The 20,971-nt window shown below is 44.4% G+C and overlaps 1 protein-coding gene across 1 annotated transcript in view; it reads right to left on the bottom strand.

Annotated features, from left to right (window-relative positions):
• LOC311099242 (serine/threonine-protein kinase N2-like) overlaps positions 1-20,971 on the bottom strand; it is a 59,133-nt gene that overhangs the window by 30,049 nt on the left and 8,113 nt on the right. The window contains exons 2-3 of the mRNA XM_084139932.1: positions 16,180-16,480; positions 4,530-4,684 (exon numbers count right to left, since the gene is read on the bottom strand). Of these exons, the coding sequence (XP_083996058.1) occupies positions 4,530-4,684; positions 16,180-16,480 (456 nt within the window). The remainder of the gene's footprint in view (positions 1-4,529; positions 4,685-16,179; positions 16,481-20,971) is intronic.

A 20,971-nucleotide genomic window follows, 5' to 3' on the forward strand; every position in this document is an offset into this window, starting at 1 on the left:
ACACCTGACCCAAATTCCACATCTACAAAAGTAGCCAATTTCTCTTCAAATCACAACCTTAAATTGGAGCAAAAGTTTTCAATGTTCGCATGGAAAAAGTTATTCACTGCAGAAAAATGTATGCACTCACTAACTGTAAGTCGCTCTGGATAAGAGCGTCTGCTAAATGACTAAAATTTAAATGTAAATGTAAGATTCAAGTAGAATGTCATTGTGTTGTTGTGTAATCAGTCACCCTCAAAGCATGCACACACTGGCCCGTGGAGTAAACTAGTCGACTCCACCCAGAATTCCTCTGGTGGTGGCGCGTGCTATGCTATGGCGGTGTAGCGGGCAGGAAAGGCTTGCGTCTGACAGGCATTTCCTGGCTGTCATCAGGCACTAATATTTCCCACAGGATGGTGCCAATCTCTACAAGCGCTCCGGCAGGGGAGCACTGACCGGGGTCGCCAACATTCCACACCTTAATATTATACAGCGGTTAGCTCACACAGGGTCAGCTATGGCTGATTCTAGCACTGGGGTCGCCAAAATTCCAAACTTTAGCTTAGGGATGGCCAACTTTGATGGGGGTGAGGGCCACAAAAACAATTATACTCATCGTGAGGGGCCGCAGTGGCTCGCGGGTCTGCGTACCCACATAAACAGTCAGAGCCGGCCCTAGCCTTTTGGGGGCCCTAATTGAAAATGAAGTTTTAAAGCAAGTTTGCTGCAATTCTACACATCTTTCCATGTGGCGGAGAGAGTATTTTGCAATTGTATAACTAATTTCCTGCAATTATACACATTTTGCCATGGGGTGGAGAGAAATGTTAGCAGTTTAAAAAATAATATCGGAGTGACAAAAAAATACAAATAATCCCCGGTCTATAATTCGACCATGATTACTACAAGTTTAGATAGCTGGCTAGACTAACTTACCGATAAGTAAAAAACTGAGGTCCTAATAAAAAATAAAAAATAAACTACATTTTTTGGGGGGAGGAAATGTATCCGCGGGCCTACAAATGGGGGGTGGGCCCAGTGGCATCATTAGACCTGGGCTTCCGGGGCTTTATCCCTGGATGTTTTTGATCCAGCCCTGAACCTTTTCAGTCTGATATGAGTTTCCATAACCACACATCACTTGTGCTATGCAGTATATACAGTGGGGAGAACAAGTATTTGATACACTGCCGATTTTGCAGGTTTTCCTACTTACAAAGCATGTAGAGGTCTGTAATTTTTATCATAGGTACACTTCAACTGTGAGAGACGGAATCTAAAACAAAAATCCAGAAAATCACATTGTATGATTTTTAAGTAATTAAATTGCATTTTATTGCATGACGTAAGTATTTGATACATCAGAAAAGCAGAACTTAATATTTGGTACAGAAACCTTTGTTTGCAATTACAGAGATCATACGTTTCCTGTAGATGTTGACCAGGTTTGCACACACTGCAGCAGGGATTTTGGCCCACTCCTCCATACAGACCTTCTCCAGATCCTTCAGGTTTCGGGGCTGTCGCTTGGGCAATACGGACTTTCAGCTACCTCCAAAGATTTTCTATTGGGTTCAGGTCTGGAGACTGGCTAGGCCACTCCAGGACCTTGAGATGCGTCTTACGGAGCCACTCCTTAGTTGCCCTGGCTGTGTGTTTCGGGTCGTTGTCATGCTGGAAGACCCAGCCACGACCCATCTTCAATGCTCTTACTGAGGGAAGGAGGTTGTTGGCCAAGATCTCGCGATACATGGCCCCATCCATCCTCCCCTCAATACGGTGCAGTCGTCCTGTCCCCTTTGCAGAAAAGCATCCCCAAAGAATGATGTTTCCACCTCCATGTTTCACGGTTGGGATGGTGTTCTTGGGGTTGTACTCATCCTTCTTCTTCCTCCAAACACGGCGAGTGGAGTTTAGACCAAAAAGCTATATTTTTGTCTCATCAGACCACCTTCTCCCATTCCTCCTCTGGATCATCCAGATGGTCATTGGCAAACTTCAGACGGGCCTGGACATGCGCTGGCTTGAGCAGGGGGACCTTGCGTGCGCTGCAGGACTTTAAATCATGATGGCGTAGTGTGTTACTAATGGTTTTCTTTGAGACTGTGGTCCCAGCTCTCTTCAGGTCATTGACCAGGTCCTGCCGTGTAGTTCTGGGCTGATCCCTCACCTTCCTCATGATCATTGATGCCCCACGAGGTGAGATCTTGCATGGAGCCCCAGACCGAGGGTGATTGACCGTCATCTTGAACTTCTTCCATTTTCTAATAATTGCGCCAACAGTTGTTGCCTTCTCACCAAGCTGCTTGCCTATTGTCCTGTAGCCCATCCCAGCCTTGCGCAGGTCTACAATTTTATCCCTGATGTCCTTACACAGCTCTCTGGTCTTGGCCATTGTGGAGAGGTTGGAGTCTGTTTCATTGAGTGTGTGGACAGGTGTCTTTTATACAGGTAACGAGTTCAAACAGGTGCAGTTAATACAGGTAATGAGTGGAGAACAGGAGGGCTTCTTAAAGAAAAACTAACAGGTCTGTGAGAGCCGGAATTCTTACTGGTTGGTAGGTGATCAAATACTTATGTCATGCAATAAAATGCAAATGAATTACTTAAAAATCATACAATGTAATTTTCAGGATTTTTGTTTTAGATTCAGTCTCTCACAGTTGAAGTGTACCTATGATACAAATTACAGACCTCTACATGCTTTGTAAGTAGGAAAACCTGCAAAATCGGCAGTGTATCAAATACTTGTTCTCCCCACTGTACATATTTTTAAAAAATACAATATACTGCGCTAAGCAGTAGGCACTGCAAGAAGCCCCTGGAGTGACGCAGTGTGTGCTGTGATTGGTTGAGATTTCCCAACACAGTGGACAGCTCACGTCCCTTGATCCCTCTCCCACCCCTACAGCACCGGTTAGATGTCAATGTCATCACTCAGCAAAACGCTTGTCACTCAGTCAGTCTGGATATTCTCAACTTCTTCCGACAGGGTGGCAAAAAAAGGTTGAGGCAGCAGTGAATGAGGTAGAGCGGGCAGAACAACCAGAAAGTAAAAGTACAGCAGTAGAGTTAGCCACAGGTTTGTGCAAGGTTGGTGGTAACTAACTAGGTAGTCTCCCTCAGCATAAGGCCCATGGGGCGGCGCACAATTGGCCCAGCGTCATCCAGGGTAGGGGAGGGAATGGCCTGCAGGGATGTAGCTCAGTTGGTAGAGCATGGCGTTTGCAACGCCATGGTTGTGGGTTCGATTCCCACGGGGGGCCAGTATGAAAAATAAAACAATTATGTATGCACTCATGTAAGTCGCTCTGGATAACAGCGTCTGCTAAATGACTAAAATGTAAAAAAAAAAAAGTAAAATAAGGGTTGGCTAAATAAATAAATATATGTGAGTGCGAGAGAGAATATAAAGCGTTATGTTTGGGGCAAATCCAACAACACATCACTGAGTACCACTCTTTATATTTTTAAGAATGTTGGTGGCTGCATCATGTTATGGGTATGCTTATCATCGGCAAGGACTAGATATTTTTTTTAGGTTAAAAAGAAACCGAATAGAGCTAAGCACAGTCAGTCTGCTTTCCAACAAACACTGGGAGACGAATTGCTTACCAAGACGACATTCCTGAGTGGCCTAGTTACAGTTTTGACTCAAATCGGCTTGGAAATATATGGCAAGATTTGAAAAAGGATGTCTAGCAATGACCAACAACCAACTTGACAGAGCTTTTTATTTTTAAAGAATAAATGGGCAAATATTGTACAGTCAAGGTGTGCAAAGCTCTGAGAGTCTTTCCCAGGAAGACTCGCAGCTGTATTCGCTGCCAAAGGTGATTCTAATATATATCTAATCAAGATAGTGTTATATTTTCCATTAATCCAATAAATATATAATTTTTCTCCCACTTTGACAGAGTATTTTGTGTAGATCGTTGACAACAATTAAATCCCACTTTGTAACACAACAAAATGTGGAAAAAGTCAAGGGGTGTGAATACTTTCTGAAGGCACTGTATCTGGCATTACACTCTGAACTATGTTTGATATTCTATTTGTAGGACGCGTAGGGATGCATTCTGTGCCCAGTCATTAATTTCAAGAGAGGAAGTAGTGATCACACAGACAAATCTGTTTGTGCCCTTTTTATAGCTCAATGGGTGATACACTCTTCGTCAGACCTCCCCACCCCAAAGTTTTTATTTACGGATCTACACAATGGCCTATTTTGAGATCAAAACGGCGAATATCGCAGAAAAGTGACGAGTTTGCTTCCTGCATATTTATAATGGTGGCAACTGAGCTCAACATTTTGAATAATGGCTTTTGTGGTCTCTTAAGCTTTGGAAAAACCCTACCTGATTATTTACAAGAAGGGTCAAGTGAACAAGAGACTGCAGGGAGGGACTACCTGGACTTCACCAATAAGACACACTAATTAAATGTTTCCTTTGCGTTGAGAGCCCTAATGAACATGTCCCCTGAGGTCACTACTGAAAATGGCTGTTTGTGAAAGTCAAAGGTTAAAAGGTCAGTGGGCGTACCTTGGAGGAGCCATTGGAGTACATCTGGATCATGTTCTCCGCCCCCTGCTTGACCTTTAGCTCAATGTCGTTCTGCTTCTTCAGGGCGGCCAGGCGGCTGCTGCTGGTGCACATCCTTACCTCGCTGGCCGGGGTGTCCGGGGTCAAAGGGCACTCTAAAAACAAGGTAGAAGATCGGAAGGGGAGATATGAAGCTGGGATATTAAAACATTAAAAAGAGTACTTTTGTATACTTGCTTGCCAGTAATTCTGAAAGTAGCGCGAAAGTAGCACTCATGAGCCAAAAGTGGTCCCCGGAAATGGCTTACAACGTCACATACTGTATGTGCAGAAACGATATGTGCACCACGTCATTGCTCTCTCTCGCTCTGCTGTGTGTGAATCTTGCTAGCTGTCACTCAAATGGCGAGGGGGTGAAGCTCATTGGCTGGAACTCGAATTGCTAGGGGGCTGGGCCCACGTGGGGAAAATGTAGGGAAAATAGCACCGCACAGCTTCCAGAACACAGTCGCTTTCAAACTAGGGATTTCGTGGCTAATTGAGGTAAGACAGTAATTCTGCATGTATGAACTACACTGACACATCCAGCCCAAAGCGGGAGGTAAAAAAAAAAACGTACTAGTCGCCAAAGTTCCAGGGCATGTCTTTAAAGCTCTTACAATACAACAACCAAATTTGCATGTTAATTAGCTACAACATTTAAAGACTTGTATGGAAGGAGGGAGGTCTTTGAGTTGGCCACAATGTATTTCTCATCTTGTTCAATGCTGCCATATTCATCAGGTTCTTGTTTACTATCTACAAAAAAGCAATTTGTTTAAAAACAGAAGGCCTGTTGGTATGAAAACTATTGGAGGTGAATTCTTGTTTTTACACTTTCAGGGGAAGGGCCTGATTGGTGTCACTTTTGCCCCAGCTAACACACCTGACTCCAATAATCAACTAATCATGAATGCTATTTGTTTAATCAGCTGCGTTTGCTAAGGATGGGGGAAAAGTGTGACACCACTCCGGCCCCCAAGGACTGGAGTTGCCCATCCCTAATATGAGGACGCGACAAAATGCCCTAAAGCATTAGGATTTGTTTCAAACTGTACAGAAGTTAGGGGAACCTGCCGTGGCAGTCTCCGGAGTAAAACAAGCGTGAACTTGCTAAAAACGACATGTGACGGTACTCTACATGCAAATACGACATGCGTGTTTATGGTATGACTGACAGCCCTTGTTGCTCAATGCCCCCGATATTACCATGTCTCTCAGGGTGTTTCGCAACAGTTGTGAGAGCAGTTAAAGTCGGGGTCTTGTTCATTAGGCACAAAACAGAAGAAAATTGCTACGGAAAATGAAGCGTTTCAACTTCAGGTAGTCCCTCCGTGTTTTTGTCAAAGTGTTTTGCTACAGTGAACCCAAATGAACACCACCCAGGAGCTCCATGCTCTCCTCCTGCCCAAGGGGCTGTTGGGTCTCCTGCTGTGTGTGCACCCAACTCACTCACAAAAACAAAAGTGTATCATGGGGGCCGGTAGCTTAGTGGGTAAGAGCGTTGTGCCAGTAACCGAAAGGTCGCTGATTCTAATCCCCGAGCCGACTAGGTGAAAAATCTGTCGATGTGCCCTTGAGCAAGGCACTTAACCCTAATTGCTCCTGTAAGTCGCTCTGGATAAGAGCGTCTGCTAAATTACCAAAAAAAAAAAAAAAAAAATCATTTCAGTCAAGCTGCGGTGCTGAGGGATGAGCTCACTACTTTTCGTGCCTGGGCTCGAATGGCTGCTGAGCTGAACCCCTCCTCCCCATTACACCCCGAGAAGAGTGCCGAGTGAACGCTCGCTTCATCACACACAAGTGGGACCAAAACCTGCCTGACTGGCTTTTCCTGGCTCTTACTGTTTGCTCGGTGACAGTTTGAGGGCAAAATTTCATTTTCCTGTTAAATTAGATCAAATCAAAAGCTTAGAAAGTGGAATTGAATTGACTCCACAGCATCACATCCCCACTGCAACGCTACATTGAAATGGCACCACAGCTAACCAACATAGTCTGCTGCTAACAAGCTCTAGGCCTATACCCAGTCAACAGCGCTAACCAGTTAGCATTCAATTATCTTCTCCACACACCACCTAAATGAGAAGCGTATCCTGTTAAACATAGGGGTCTTTAGTCCCCTGTAGCTCAGTTGGTAGAGCATGGCGCTTGCAACGCCAGGGTTGTGGGTTCGTTTCCCACGGGGGGCCAGTATGAAAAAGGTATGCACTCACTAACTGTAAGTCGCTCTGGATAAGAGCATCTTCTAAAATGACTAAAATGTAAAAATGGGTCTCTGGAGACTCTTTAAAACGCCTCGGGGGTCGCAGATTCATTCAAACAAAGTCTAATGATTCATTTAATCATCCATTAACCTGGCAGAGAATCTCTGTGGTTGCTCTAAATAGGGGAGATGAAAGAGAGTACGTCAGGTTGCTCTAGGCAACACCTGACAGATCAGTGACACGTGACTTCCGTCTCGCTTCCGCATTGTCTCCGTGCTGCTCTGCTGTTTGTTGCTACTTGGCTACCTGCCAAACTATTCACGTTTAACTTTTAATAAACGTTTAATCAATCTCTGTGTTCAACAAATTTACCAACTTTTTAGTTTTGTCCTCACTCATCTTTTTTCGTTAAACTTTTTCACCCCGGACGTTTATCCCGAGACAGAAGAGTCATTTTCCTGTGCGTTTTAGCTGCCAACTTTACGTTATTTTCCGTTTTTCCATCGCAACTTTTTTTCCCTTATTCAACTTTTTCACTCCGGACGCTTTATCTGGACATGGCTCATCAACATCTTCAACAGCCGAAGCTAAGTAGTAACATTAACATGATGTCTTTTAATTGCAGTCGCTGTACTCATAATATACAGGAGAATTCTCGCCTTACGGCGAGAATAGCTGTGCTACAAGCCCAGCTTCAGACGCAATCGTTAGGCAAGAGTATTATCAGTGTAGGAAAGGAAGAAACAGCGTCTGTGCCACCAGTAAGTACAGACAGTAACGTTAGTATAACTCCCCCCGCACAGTCCCTGCAGCCGGACAACTTTCTCATGGCTTCTGGAGGGAAATACTGTTGGAATGCTCAACCGGTGTCGCTCATTCAGCCGACAGAAACCTTCAACCGGTTTTCCCCATTATGTAGCGAGTCGGAGTCTGAGTCTGAGTCTTCTCTAGTCTCTACTCCTCCCGTTACGGGGTCTGAGACGCCGAAGGCTCCCACCATTAGCTCTGACAAATTGAAAACCCTAGTCATTGGCGACTCCATTACCCGCAGTATTAGACTTAAAACGAATCACCCAGCGATCATACACTGTTTACCAGGGGGCAGGGCTACCGACGTTAAGGCTAATCTAAAGATGGTGCTGGCTAAAGCTAAAACTGGCGAGTGTAGAGAGTATAGAGATATTGTTATCCACGTCGGCACCAACGATGTTAGGATGAAACAGTCAGAGGTCACCAAGTGCAACATAGCTTCAGCGTGTAAATCAGCTAGAAAGATGTGTCGGCATCGAGTAATTGTCTCTGGCCCCCTCCCAGTTAGGGGAAGTGACGAGCTCTACAGCAGAGTCTCAGCACTTAATCGCTGGTTGAAAACTGTTTTCTGCCCCTCCCAAAAGATAACATTTGTGGATAATTGGCCCTCTTTCTGGGACTCACCCACAAACAGGATCAAGCCTGACCTGCTGAGGAGTGACGGACTCCATCCTAGCTGGAGGGGTGCTCTCCTCTTATCTACCAACATAGATAGGGCTCTAACTCCTTTAGCCCCACAGTGAAATAGGGTGCAGGCCAGGCAGCAGGCTGTTAGCCAACCTGCCAGCTTAGTGGAGTCTGCCAATAGCATAGTCAGTGTAGTCAGCTCAGCCATACCCATTGAGACTGTGTCTGTGCCTCGACCTAGGTTGGGCAAAACTAAACATGGTGGTGTCCACCCTAGCAATCTTATTAGGATAAAGACCTCCTCCATTCCTGCCATTATTGAAAGAGATCGTGATACCTCACATCTCAAAATAGGGTTACTTAATGTTAGATCCCTCACTTCAAAGGCAGTCATAGTCAATGAACTAATCACTGATCATAATCTTGATGTGATTGGCCTGACTGAAACATGGCTTAAGCCTGATGAATTTGCTGTGTTAAATGAGGCCTCACCTCCTGGTTACACTAGTGACCATATTCCCCGTGCATCCCGCAAAGGCGGAGGTGTTGCTAACATTTACGATAGCAAATTTCAATTTACAAAAAAAAAAATGACGTTTTCATCTTTCGAGCTTCTAGTCATGAAATCTATGCAGCCTACTCAATCACTTTTTATAGCTACTGTTTACAGGCCTCCTGGGCCATATACAGCGTTCCTCTCTGAGTTTCCTGAATTCCTATCAGACCTTGTAGTCATAGCAGATCATATTCTAATTTTTGGTGATTTTAATATTCACATGGAGAAGTCCACAGACCCACTCCAAAAGTCCTTCGGAGCCATTATCGACTCAGTGGGTTTTGTCCAACATGTCTCTGGACCTACTCACTGCCACAGTCATACTCTGGACCTAGTTTTGTCCCATGGAATAAATGTTGTAGATCTTAATGTTTTTCCACAAAATCCTGGACTATCGGACCACCATTTTATTACGTTTGCAATCGCAACAAATAATCTGCTCAGACCCCAACCAAGGAGCATCAAAAGTCGTGCTATAAATTCTCAGACAACACAAAAATTCATTGATGCCCTTCCAGACCCCTTCTGCCTACCCAAGGACGTCAGAGGACAAAAATCAGTTAACCACTTAACTGAGGAACTAAATTTAACCTTGCACAATACCCTAGATGCAGTTGCACCCCTAAAAACGAAAAACATTTGTCATAAGAAACTAGCTCCCTGGTATACAGAAAATACCCGAGCTTTGAAGCAAGCTTCCAGGAAATTGGAACGGAAATGGCGCCACACCAAACTGGAAGTCTTCCGACTAGCTTGGAAAGACAGTACCGTGCAGTACCGAAGAGCCCTCACTGCTGCTCGATCATCCTACTTTTCCAAATTAATCGAGGAAAATAAGAACAATCCAAAATTTCTTTTTGATACTGTTGCAAAGCTAACTAAAAAGCAGCATTCCCTAAGAGAGGATGGTTTTCACTTCAGCAGTGATAAATTCATGAACTTCTTTGAGGAAAAGATCATGACCATTAGAAAGCAAATTACGGACTCCTCTTTGAATCTGCGTATTCCTCCAGGGCTTAGCTGTCCTGGATCTGCACAGCTCTGCGAGGGCCTGGGATCGGGAGAGACACTTAAGTGTTTTAGTACTATATCTCTTGACACAATGATGAAAATAATCATGGCCTCTAAACCTTCAAGCTGCATACTGGATCCTATTCCTACTAAACTGCTGAAGGAGCTGCTTCCTGTGCTTGGCCCTCCTATGTTGAACATAATAAACAGCTCTCTATCCACCGGATGTGTACCAAACTCACTAAAAGTGGCAGTGATAAAGCCTCTCTTGAAAAAGCCAAACCTTGACCCGGAAAATATAAAAAACTATCGGCCAATATCGAATCTTCCATTCCTCTCAAAAATTTTAGAAAAAGCTGTTGCGCAGCAACTCACTGCCTTTCTGAAGACAAACAATGTATACGAAATGCTTCAGTCTGGTTTTAGACCCCATCATAGCACTGAGACTGCACTTGTGAAGGTGGTAAATGACCTTTTAATGGCGTCAGACCGAGGCTCTGCATCTGTCCTCGTGCTACTAGACCTTAGTGCTGCCTTTGACACCATCGATCACCACATTCTTTTGGAGAGACTGGAAACCCAAATTGGTCTACACGGACAAGTTCTGGCCTGGTTTAGATCCTACCTGTCGGAAAGATATCAGTTTGTCTCTGTGAATGGTCTGTCCTCCGACAAATCAACTGTACATTTCGGTGTTCCTCAAGGTTCCGTTTTAGGACCACTATTGTTTTCACTATATATTTTACCTCTTGGGGATGTTATTCGAAAACATAATGTTAACTTTCACTGCTATGCGGATGACACACAGCTGTACATTTCAATGAAGCATGGTGAAGCCCCAAAATTGCCCTCGCTAGAAGCCTGTGTTTCAGACATAAGGAAGTGGATGGCTGAAAACTTTTTACTTTTAAACTCGGACAAAACAGAGATGCTTGTTCTAGGTCCCAAGAAACAAAGAGATCTTCTGTTAAATCTGACAATTCATCTTGATGGTTGTAAAGTCGTCTCAAATAAAACTGTGAAGGACCTAGGCGTTACTCTTGACCCTGATCTCTCTTTTGACGAACATATCAAGACTGTTTCAAGGACAGCTTTTTTCCATCTACGTAACATTGCAAAAATCAGAAATTTTCTGTCCAAAAATGATGCAGAAAAATTAATCCATGCATTTGTTACTTCTAGATTAGACTACTGCAATGCTCTATTTTCCGGCTACCCGGATAAAGCACTAAATAAACTTCAGTTAGTGCTAAATACGGCTGCTAGAATCCTGACTAGAACCAAGAAATTTGATCATATTACTCCAGTGCTAGCTTCCCTACACTGGCTTCCTGTTAAGGCAAGGGCTGATTTCAAGGTTTTACTGTTAACCTATAAAGCGTTACATGGGCTTGCTCCTACCTATCTTTCCGAGTTGGTCCTGCCGTACATACCAATACGTACGCTACGGTCACAAGACGCAGGCCTCCTAATTGTCCCTAGAATTTCTAAGCAAACAGCGGGAGGCAGGGCTTTCTCCTATAGATCTCCATTTTTATGGAACAGTCTGCCTACCCATGTGAGAGACGCAGACTCGGTCTCAACCTTTAAGTCTTTACTGAAGACTTATCTCTTCAGTAGGTCATATGATTGAGTGTAGTCTGGCCCAGGAGTGTGAAGGTGAACGGAAAGGCTGGAGCAACGAACAGCCCTTGCTGTCTCTGCCAGGCCGGTTCCCCTCTCCACTGGGGTTCTCTGCCTCTAACCCTGTTGCAGGGGCTGAGTCACTGGCCTGCTGGTGCTCTTTCATGCCGTCCCTGGGAGGGGTGCGTCACTTGAGTGGGTTGAGTTACTGACGTGATCTTCCTGTCTGGGTTGGCGCCCCCCCCCCCCCTTGGTTTGTGCTGTGGTGGAGACCTCTGTGGGCTATACTCGGCCTTGTCTCAGGATTGTAAGTTGGTGGTTGGGGATATCCCTCTAGTGGTGCGGGGGCTGTGCTTTGGCGGAGTGGGTGGGGTTATATCCTTCCTGTTTGGCCCTGTCCGGGGGTTTCTTCGGATGGGGCCACAGTGTCTCCGGACCGCTCCTGTCTCAGCCTCCAGTATTTATGCTGCAGTAGTTTATGTGTCGGGGGGCTGGGGTTAGTTGGTTATACCTGGAGTACTTCTCCTGTCTTATCCAGTGTCCTGTGTGAATTTAAGTATGCTCTCTCTAATTCTCTCGTTCTCTCTTTCTCTCTGAGAACCTGAGCCCTAGGACCATACGTCAGGACTACCGGGCATGATGACACCCTGCTGCCCCCAGTCCGCCTGGCCTTGCTGCTATTCCAGTTTCAACTGTTCTGCCTGCGGCTACGAAACCCCTACCTGTCCCAGACCTGCTGTTTTCAACTCTAAATGATCGGCTATGAAAAGCCAACTGAGAGACCTGAGCCCTAGGACCATACGTCGGGACTACCGGCCGTGGTGACTCCTTGCTATCCCCAGTCCGCCTGGCCTTGCTGCTATTCCAGTTTAAACTGTTCTGCCTGCGGTTATGGAACCCCTACCTGTCCCAGACCTGCTGTTTTAAACTCTAATGATCGGCTATGAAAAGCCAACTGAGATTTATTCCTGATTATTATTTGACCATGCTTGTCACTTATGAACATTTTTGAACATCTTGGCATGGTTCTGTTATAATCTCCACCCGGCACAGCCAGAAGAGGACTGGCCACCCCTCATAGCCTGGTTCCTCTCTAGGTTTCTTCCTAGGTTTTGCCTTTCTAGGGAGTTTTTCCTAGCCACCGTGCTTCTACACCTGCATTACTAGCTGTTTGGGGTTTTAGGCTGGGTTTCTGTACAGCACTTCGAGATATTAGCTGATGTAAGAAGGGCTATATAAAATAAAATTGATTGATTGATTGATAAAGTCTGCCGCTAATGAGAATGATTACGGGTCCGCAAGGTTCCTCATACAATATGACTGAACTGTGTTCAAGATCAGATAGACAGAATGTCAGCAGATGCAAATATAGATGGTGGATACTCAGCCATGTTCTCTGTGTGTGTGTGTGTGTGTATATATAATGTATTGCAGTCACCATTGCAGTCCCAACTGACATTTGATAATCTGTTTGAGGAGAGGGGTTTGGTCGAGGGTCAGGACCAGTCAACCGCCTCCTCCTCTCCACTGCCCACGCTGGGCCAGCCGAAAAGTGCTGACCCACGGAATAGCAAGCAGGGTGATGTCACTCCTGGAGCGCTGACTAGGGAACACTCCCCAAGCCGAACGCCTGATCCCAGGTCAGCCGCACATAGGGGAGCCCTCGACATACACTATATATACAAAAGTATGTGGACACCCCTTCAGATTAGTGGATTCGGCCATTTCAGCCACACCGGTTCAGCCACACCGGTTGCTGACAGGTGTGTAAAAATCGTCTGTCCTCGGTTACAACACTCACTACCAAGTTCCAAACACCCTCCGGAAGCAACGTCAGCACAAGAACTGTTAGTCGGGAGCTTCATGAAATGGGTTTCCATGGCAGAGCATGGCAAGCCTAAGATCACCATGCGCAATGCCAAGCGTCGGCTGGAGTGGTGTAAAGCTCGCCCCCATTGGACTCTGGAGCAGTGGAAACGCGTTCTCTGGAGTAATGAATCACGCTTCACCATCTGGCAGTCAGACGGACGAATCTGGGTTTGGCGGATTCCAGGAGAACGCTACCTGCCCCAATGCATAGTGCCAACTGTAAAGTTTGGTGGAGGAGGAATAATGGTCTGGGGCTGTTTTTCATGGTTCGGGCTAGGCCCCTTAGTTCATTCTAGATGATTCTGTGCTTCCAACTTTGTGGCAACAGCTTTGGGAAGGCCCTTTCCTGTTTCAGCATGACAATGCCCCCGTGCACAAAGCGAGGTCCATACAGAAATGGTTTGTCGAGATCGGTGTGGAAGAACTTGACTGACCTGCACAGAGCCCTGACCTCAACCTAATCGAACACCTTTGGGATGAATTGGAACGCTGACTGCGAGCCAGGCCTAATCACCCAACATCAGTGCCTGACCTCACTAATGCTCTTGTGGCTGAATGGAAGCAAGTCCCCGCAGCAATGTTCCAACATCTAGTGGAAAGCCTTCCCAGAAGAGTGGAGGCTGTTATAGAAGCAAAGGGGGGGACCAACTCCATATTAATGCCCATGATTTTGGAATGAGATGTTCGACGAGCAGGTGTCCACATACTTTTGGTAATGTAGTGTATACAGTGACATCTTACCATTTAACAACTGACCCAAGACTTGTTTAGTCATTCTGCTGGTGATGTTGGGAGTGAAGAAAGGGGGAGTTGATCTGACATCAGTTCTCAAGGGCAGAGGTTAACCAGAACCCCCCGTTGCTCTAGAACTTGGCTGCTGAGGAGATGACCTGAGGTCAGTTCCCAGTTCCAAGACGCCCTGTGACATTCCACTGGCCATGAGTCAGTTAACAAAAGCCCTTTCTCATCAGATAAGGGTTCAATGAGTCAGGCAAAATTTGTTCCCACTTAAGACTAATATTACATAGAGAAAGGTCCCCCACCATTTCCAATGTCTAGTAGAATATGCAATAGCAGCAGACAAACCCATTCCTTCTCTCCTTCTTACCCATTATCAATTTGATAAACTATTTCCTGCCCATGCACTGTAGCAACGCAATATTGAATTTCCCCAGTTCCAGTAACACGGTAAAAAACCCATTGTCGCGCACAAATTCACGGCAGCAGGTTCCAACAGCCTCGAAAATAACTAATGGAGGCTATTGTAACACAATAAGGAATGTGGAATGTATCAGTGTCAGCTCCTAGAAGATGAGTCACCAAAATAGAGTGCATTCATTGTGTGTAGGTCCTATTTGTGTATTCTGTGCATTTGTCAAGCATTGTGTGGACTTGTGTTGCTGCTGTCAAATGAGTAATTATGTGCTGTATCATATATTGTGTGTGCTTGTACCAAGAAATACCACAGCTGAAGTAGGGCTGGGCGATTTGACAAAATATCATATCACTATTTTTTTATTTGACGGTATGCCTGTATTTTATGTTTTGCTAAATTTGCTTTATAAGTAGTGCATGGCCCTAGGGTGGCAACACATATAGTACATTCTAAGTGTTTTCAAACGGGGCTTTCTCCATTCGGATTGTTTCCAATTTCTGCATTTCCTGCACTCATTTGAGATAATTTCCACACTGCCAGGTAGGGCTGCACGATACGGGCAAAAAAATTAAGGCCTTATTTTTAACCAAATATTGCAATTGCAATTTGACTTGCGATTTAAATCAAAACACTTGGGTGAACTGTTGGAATCATGGAAATAGAAAGATTATAATTCTATAGTTAGAATATAGTAGTGGCCACTTTGAATACAGTGTTGTTTGACATGACAACAAATGAAAAAACCAGGGAGGAGTTATTTTGCCCTTGTAAGAACCAGTGTTGGTCAGCGTTTCCTAGGGACCCTATAATCTTTGGCTACATTCAATGTTCTCTTAGCTACTTCATGTAGCTAACATATTCATGCTTCACCTATTCTTCTTTGATTTACAATATACTGTCACACAAACAACATGCTGATCTAGGCCTACACCATCACTGGTATCTGGCTGTATTAACTAGCAGTGTTTCTCTGACTCAGTAAATGTATTAGCTAGCTAGCTAGCCCACTAACAAGAGATTAGCATTAGCGGCTAAAATGATTTATTTAACTTTTTTTTAATAGGGGGTAGATCAGCTTTAATATTGCATAGATTGTAGTTTCCCTCAATGTAACTGTCTGCATCATTTCCATATTGTTGCATGTGCTGCATTGACCATGCAGACTAGACTGAACAAGTGGTCTCCTGGTCGAGCAACAATAACTGAGCTCCTTGATTGATGGGGGCGGGGCTTGGTCTGTGTGGAAAGCCTTACGGAGAGAGAGCGAGAGGATATAAATGACTCAAGTAGCAGAGTAAACTATAAAAACGGACGCTACACACGGCGGAGTAGCGGATCACATTTAACAAACCAAACACTGAAATACGTCAATGCTGGTATATACTGTAGCAAAATACCCTGAGTTGAAGTGAATTTGGTACTGTTTTCCACTCAATTTCACCATACAGTCCTTAGCAGTTTGTTAGGGTCATTAACCACAACGTGAACTGAAATAGGAATGAGGAGAGAAAAGGGGGGCATTGAGTTCAGTGCATACACCTCATATCAAAATAACAAGTTTCACATACATCCCCCAAAGTTCCCAGGTTTTTCTGAAATCTCTGTTGAAGGATTCCCGGAATCCAGAGGGAAAAAGCAGGGAGGAAATCCTTTAACTAGGAATACTCTAACCGGGATTTCTAAAAAACCTGGGAAAGTTTCCAGAGTTTTGCAACCTTAATTCCTTCCATGCCCAGTGAACAAGAACCATACCTAGCAGTTCATCAGGGTCCTTGACCACGATGTGGGCATTGAGCTCCTGGAGCTCCTGGTGGAGCTCCTCCACCTTCTTATTGGACTTCTTCAGCATGTTGTCCACGTAGGCCAGGCTCTTCTTGTCCGTGGTGACCTTGCGCAGGTTCTCTGCGCCCTCCTTGATTTTCAGCTCCTTGCGAATCTCACGGCGGATCTGCTCCTTGATCTCGTCCAGCTTCTGCTGCACCATGGTGTCCGACAGGTCCAGATTGTGGCCCAGGCCCAGCCGCTCCGACACCAGCTGGCCCCTGGCATCACCCTAGAGGACAACGGAGAAGAGAGGTGGGGGTTAGGATGGATGCTCTGGAAGGAGAATAGTATCATAGATGGAGTCAAGACCATAGCCCTGGACTGAGACTGCATTTATGTAGTCTCTCAACTGGTCTCAAGATCAAGAGATCAAGACTACATTTCTGGTTAGTACCACCTGAAGCTGAACTTCATCTTGAAGTAGTGGTTAGGTTGTAAGCCCCTAACTACTGATAAGGGTCAGATATTTTTTCATCCCCCCTGGCCTTTTGGTAGGGTAAAGTGACACTAGATCTGTGGTTAGGGGCAATCTCACTCCCACCAAACAGATTTATTTTTGGTCAGCTGGGTCAATGGCTAGGATCTATCCTATTTTAACAAGAACCAAAAGATGGAACACAGGTCAATGGGCCACTTTTGCCACTTAACCACATGTGGAGATATGAAAGGCCTGGATAGGATGATTACATTGCAATATTGTCATAGCGCCGTGACTTCTGACAGGCTAGGTGAAATGTTCACCATTGCTGGCCAGGAGTTTTTCTTGACCAAGTGATCCAACTATGGAAATGAGGCTATTGTGAGCCCAAATTAAAGGCTGTGGAAAAACTTCTGGCCCCATACCTATCCAATCCTTTCAGATCTACATAAGTGACTAGGGGATAGTAGCTTGGAGTTGCTTTGGAATTGGGCATTAGTACAGGCCTTGACCGGCATCTTTACTGCCAGTCTTAACTGGGGAAGTATTAGGGCTCTATGAGTCTTCTTGAATGGGTTTACATAGAAAGGTCAACGTACAGTGCATTTAGAAAGTATTTAGACCCCTTTTACTTTTTCCACATTTTGTTACGTTACAGCCTTATTCTAAAATGGATTAAATCAATTTTTTTCCTCATCAATCTACACAAAATACCCCATACTGAAAAAGCAAAAACAGGTTTTTAGAAATTGTGTGCAAATGTGTATATATAAAATATATATATATCAAATTTACATAAGTATTCAGACTCTTTACTCAGTACTTTGTTGAAGCACCTTTGGCAGCGATTACAGCTTCGAGTCTTCTTGGGTATGACACTACAAGTTTGGCACACCTGTATTTGGGGACTTTCTCCCATTCTTCTCTGCAGATCCTCTCAAGCTCTGTCAGGTTGGATGGGGAGCGTCGCTGCACAGCTATTTTCAGGTCTCTCCAGAGATGTTCGATCGGGTTCAAGTCCGGGCTCTGGCTGAGCCACTCAAGGACATTCAGAGACTAGTCCCAAAGCCACTCCTGCGTTGTCTTGGCTTTGTGCTTAGGGTCATTGTCCTGTTGGAAGGTGAACCTTTGCCCCAGTCTGAGGTCCTGAGCAGGTTTTCATCAAGGATCTCTTTGTACTTTGCTCTGTTCTTCTTTCCCTCGATCCTAACTAGTCTCCCAGTCCCTGCTGCCACCACCATACTTCACCGTAGGGATGGTGCCAGGTTTCCTCCATACGTGACCCTTAGCATTCAGGACACATGTACATATTACCTCAACTACCTCAACTAGCCGGTGCCCCCACACATTGACTCTGCAACGGTACCCCCTGTATATATAGCCTCCCTACTGTCACTTTATTTTACTTCTGCTCTTTTTTTTCTCAACACTTTTTTTGTTGTTGTTTTATTTTTACTTTTTTTGTTTAAAATAAATGCACTGTTGGTTAAGGGCTGTAAGTAAGCATTTCACTGTAATGTCTGCACCTGTTGTATTCGGCGCATGTGACCAATACAATTTGATTTGATTTGACAAAGAGTTCAATCTTGGTTTCATCAGACCAGAGAATCTTGTTTCTCATGGTCAGAGTCCTTTAGGTGCCTTTTGGCAAATTCCAAGCGGGCTGTCAAGTGCCTTTTACTGAGGAGTGGCTTCCGTCTGGCCACTCTACCATAAAGGCCTGATTGGTGAAGTGCTGCAGAGATGGTTGTCCTTCTGGAAGGTTCTCCCATCTCCACAGAGGAACTCTGGAGCTCTGTCAGAGTGACCATCGGGTTCTTGGTCATCACCCTGACCATGGCCCCTCTCCCCTGATTGCTCAGTTTGGCTGGGCAGCCAGCTCTAGGAAGAGTCTTGGTGGTTCCAAACTTATTCCATTTAAGAAGATGGAGGCCACTGTGTTTTTGGGGACCTTCAATGCTGCAGAATTGTTTTGGTACCCTTCCCCAGATCTGTGCCTCGACACAATCCTGTCTCGGAGCTCTACGGACAATTCCTTCCACCTCATGGCTTGGTTTTTGCTCTGACATGCACTGTCAACTGTGGGACCTTATATAGACAGGTGTGTGCCTTTCCAAATCATGTCCAATCAATTGAATTTACCACAGGTGGACACCAATCAAGTTCTAGAAACATCTCAAGGATGATCAATGGAAACAGGATGCACCTGAGCTCAATTTCGAGTCTCATAGCAAAGGGTCTGAATACTTATGTAAATAAGTTATTTCTGTTTTTTATTTGTAATACATTTGCAAAGATGTCATAAAACCTGTTTTCGCTTTGTCATTATGGGGTATTGTGTGTAGACTGATGAGGAAAACACTTAATTTAATCAATTTTACATGTTGCGTTTATATTTTGGCCTATATGAATCATACCTTTTGAAGCACATCTCATGAGTGCCAATCAAATTAGCCTAAACCTACTGTCAAGTTACCAGGTTGTTAGCTAGCTAGGTAACATGACTGAACAACGTTGTTTGTTATCAAACTAATAATTAGCGACCCAGGATTACTTAAAAAACGGCCTGCGACTTTGTTTGTTAAATTATATAAAATGCGCGCGAATCCCGATTTTAAAAAAATGGCATCTCCGGTAATATGGGTCATATTTTTTTCACCGTTTAGGCTAGAGACAAGACATTCTTTGCTGTAAAGCTGCAAGCATGCCTGTCGCAAAGTGGTGCTCCATTTTCCCTCTCCGACACTGAGAGGCTACATGACCATGGACTTGCAAAGTCTACTCAGACTGGTCTGTGCTCTTGGTTATAACAGGTGATGAAATTAAACAATGTATCAACATTGCTCGCTTTGTGCACTGCTCCAATGTAACAAATGTCCAAATCTACTGAAGACTGTTCAGGGTCTGAGTCTGCATCCTCGTTCGCCATCACGGCTAAATGATATATATTTTTAACTGACGGAGGAATAGACGCGCGTGAAAAGTGGACGGAGAGAAGCAGGTAAGGGCTGGTAGGGTATGCGGCTGGCTGATTACATCTGCCACAAGTGATATGCGCATGAAAGTGAAGTTGATATTATTGGACCTGCGCATTCAAGAGAATAGTGGCTGTTGGTTAAATTCAACTTAATCTATAATCAAAACTGACTTTATAAACATTTTATAACAAAAGCCAGCAGGTTCTTTAGGATTGGTAGGGTTGAAAAAGTTGGTAGTATCATATGAAACGGTACTACGGTATTCTAAAATGTTGGTATTATAAGTATCATGACGTTTTGTTACCATGATATTCCTGTGGTACTGGTATACCGTGCAACACTAGCAAAATGGAATTAAAATGACGGAATTAAGTTTGCTAAATCATATGAATGGAGTTTTAGCATTGCTACTTTAGCTAGCTAGTCACAACAAAATGGTATATAACGTTGCAGTTCGGAATGACACAATTTCATGTGTACAATATCTAAAGACCTGCATCATTTTACTGAGTGCTTTACCGTTTCCAGAAGGATAATAATAATATGCCATTTAGCAGACGCTTTTATCCAAAGCGACTTACAGTCATGCGTGCATACCTTTTTTTTTTGTGTGTGTATGGGTGGTCCCGGGGATCGAACCCACTACCTTGGCGTTACAAGCGCCGTGCTCTACCAGCTGAGCTACAGAGGACCACAGGATGTATTAGGGTGTTTTTGGAGCCTTTGATCATATTTTTTTCAGGGCCCCCATACTACACAACGAGGATGAGGAAGTTGTTTGCCTTTTGGGGTAAGTTTCTCTAAAACGTGAAATCACAAAAAAGGTGTCTGGACCCTTCTATAACATGCCATTTACATTTAAGAAAATAAGATTTGGTTGTAAAAAAATATGTATTTCAACTATCCGGATATCCAAATAAATATGATATTATTCGAATACTGAAAACATTTCAAATGCCCATCCCCATATTTTACTATCCCTACACAAATCTAAGTTCCTCACCATCACATCATCAATTTCCATCAGCCTTGTCTCCATCACATCTGCTACAGAAGCCCGTCCATGCATGTTTTGAAGTTCTGCTTTGTTCTTTCTCTCATCACAATAACATAAGTAAAGTTCTCCCTTTTCTAAAACAGTTATCCTCTACAACAGCACCATGTCTGGGTGACTCAAAAGCAATAGTCAGTCAGACACATACTCTCTCTGTGCAACCCTTCCCACTCTCACAGACACACACACCCACTCTCACAGACACACACACCCACTCTCACAGACACACACACACACAGCAGATAAACCGTCTGAGGAGGGACAGCAAAA

This window comes from Coregonus lavaretus, assembly GCF_964263955.1.
Source record: "Coregonus lavaretus genome assembly, chromosome: 23".
In the NCBI taxonomy this organism is placed as follows: Eukaryota; Metazoa; Chordata; class Actinopteri; order Salmoniformes; family Salmonidae; genus Coregonus; species Coregonus lavaretus.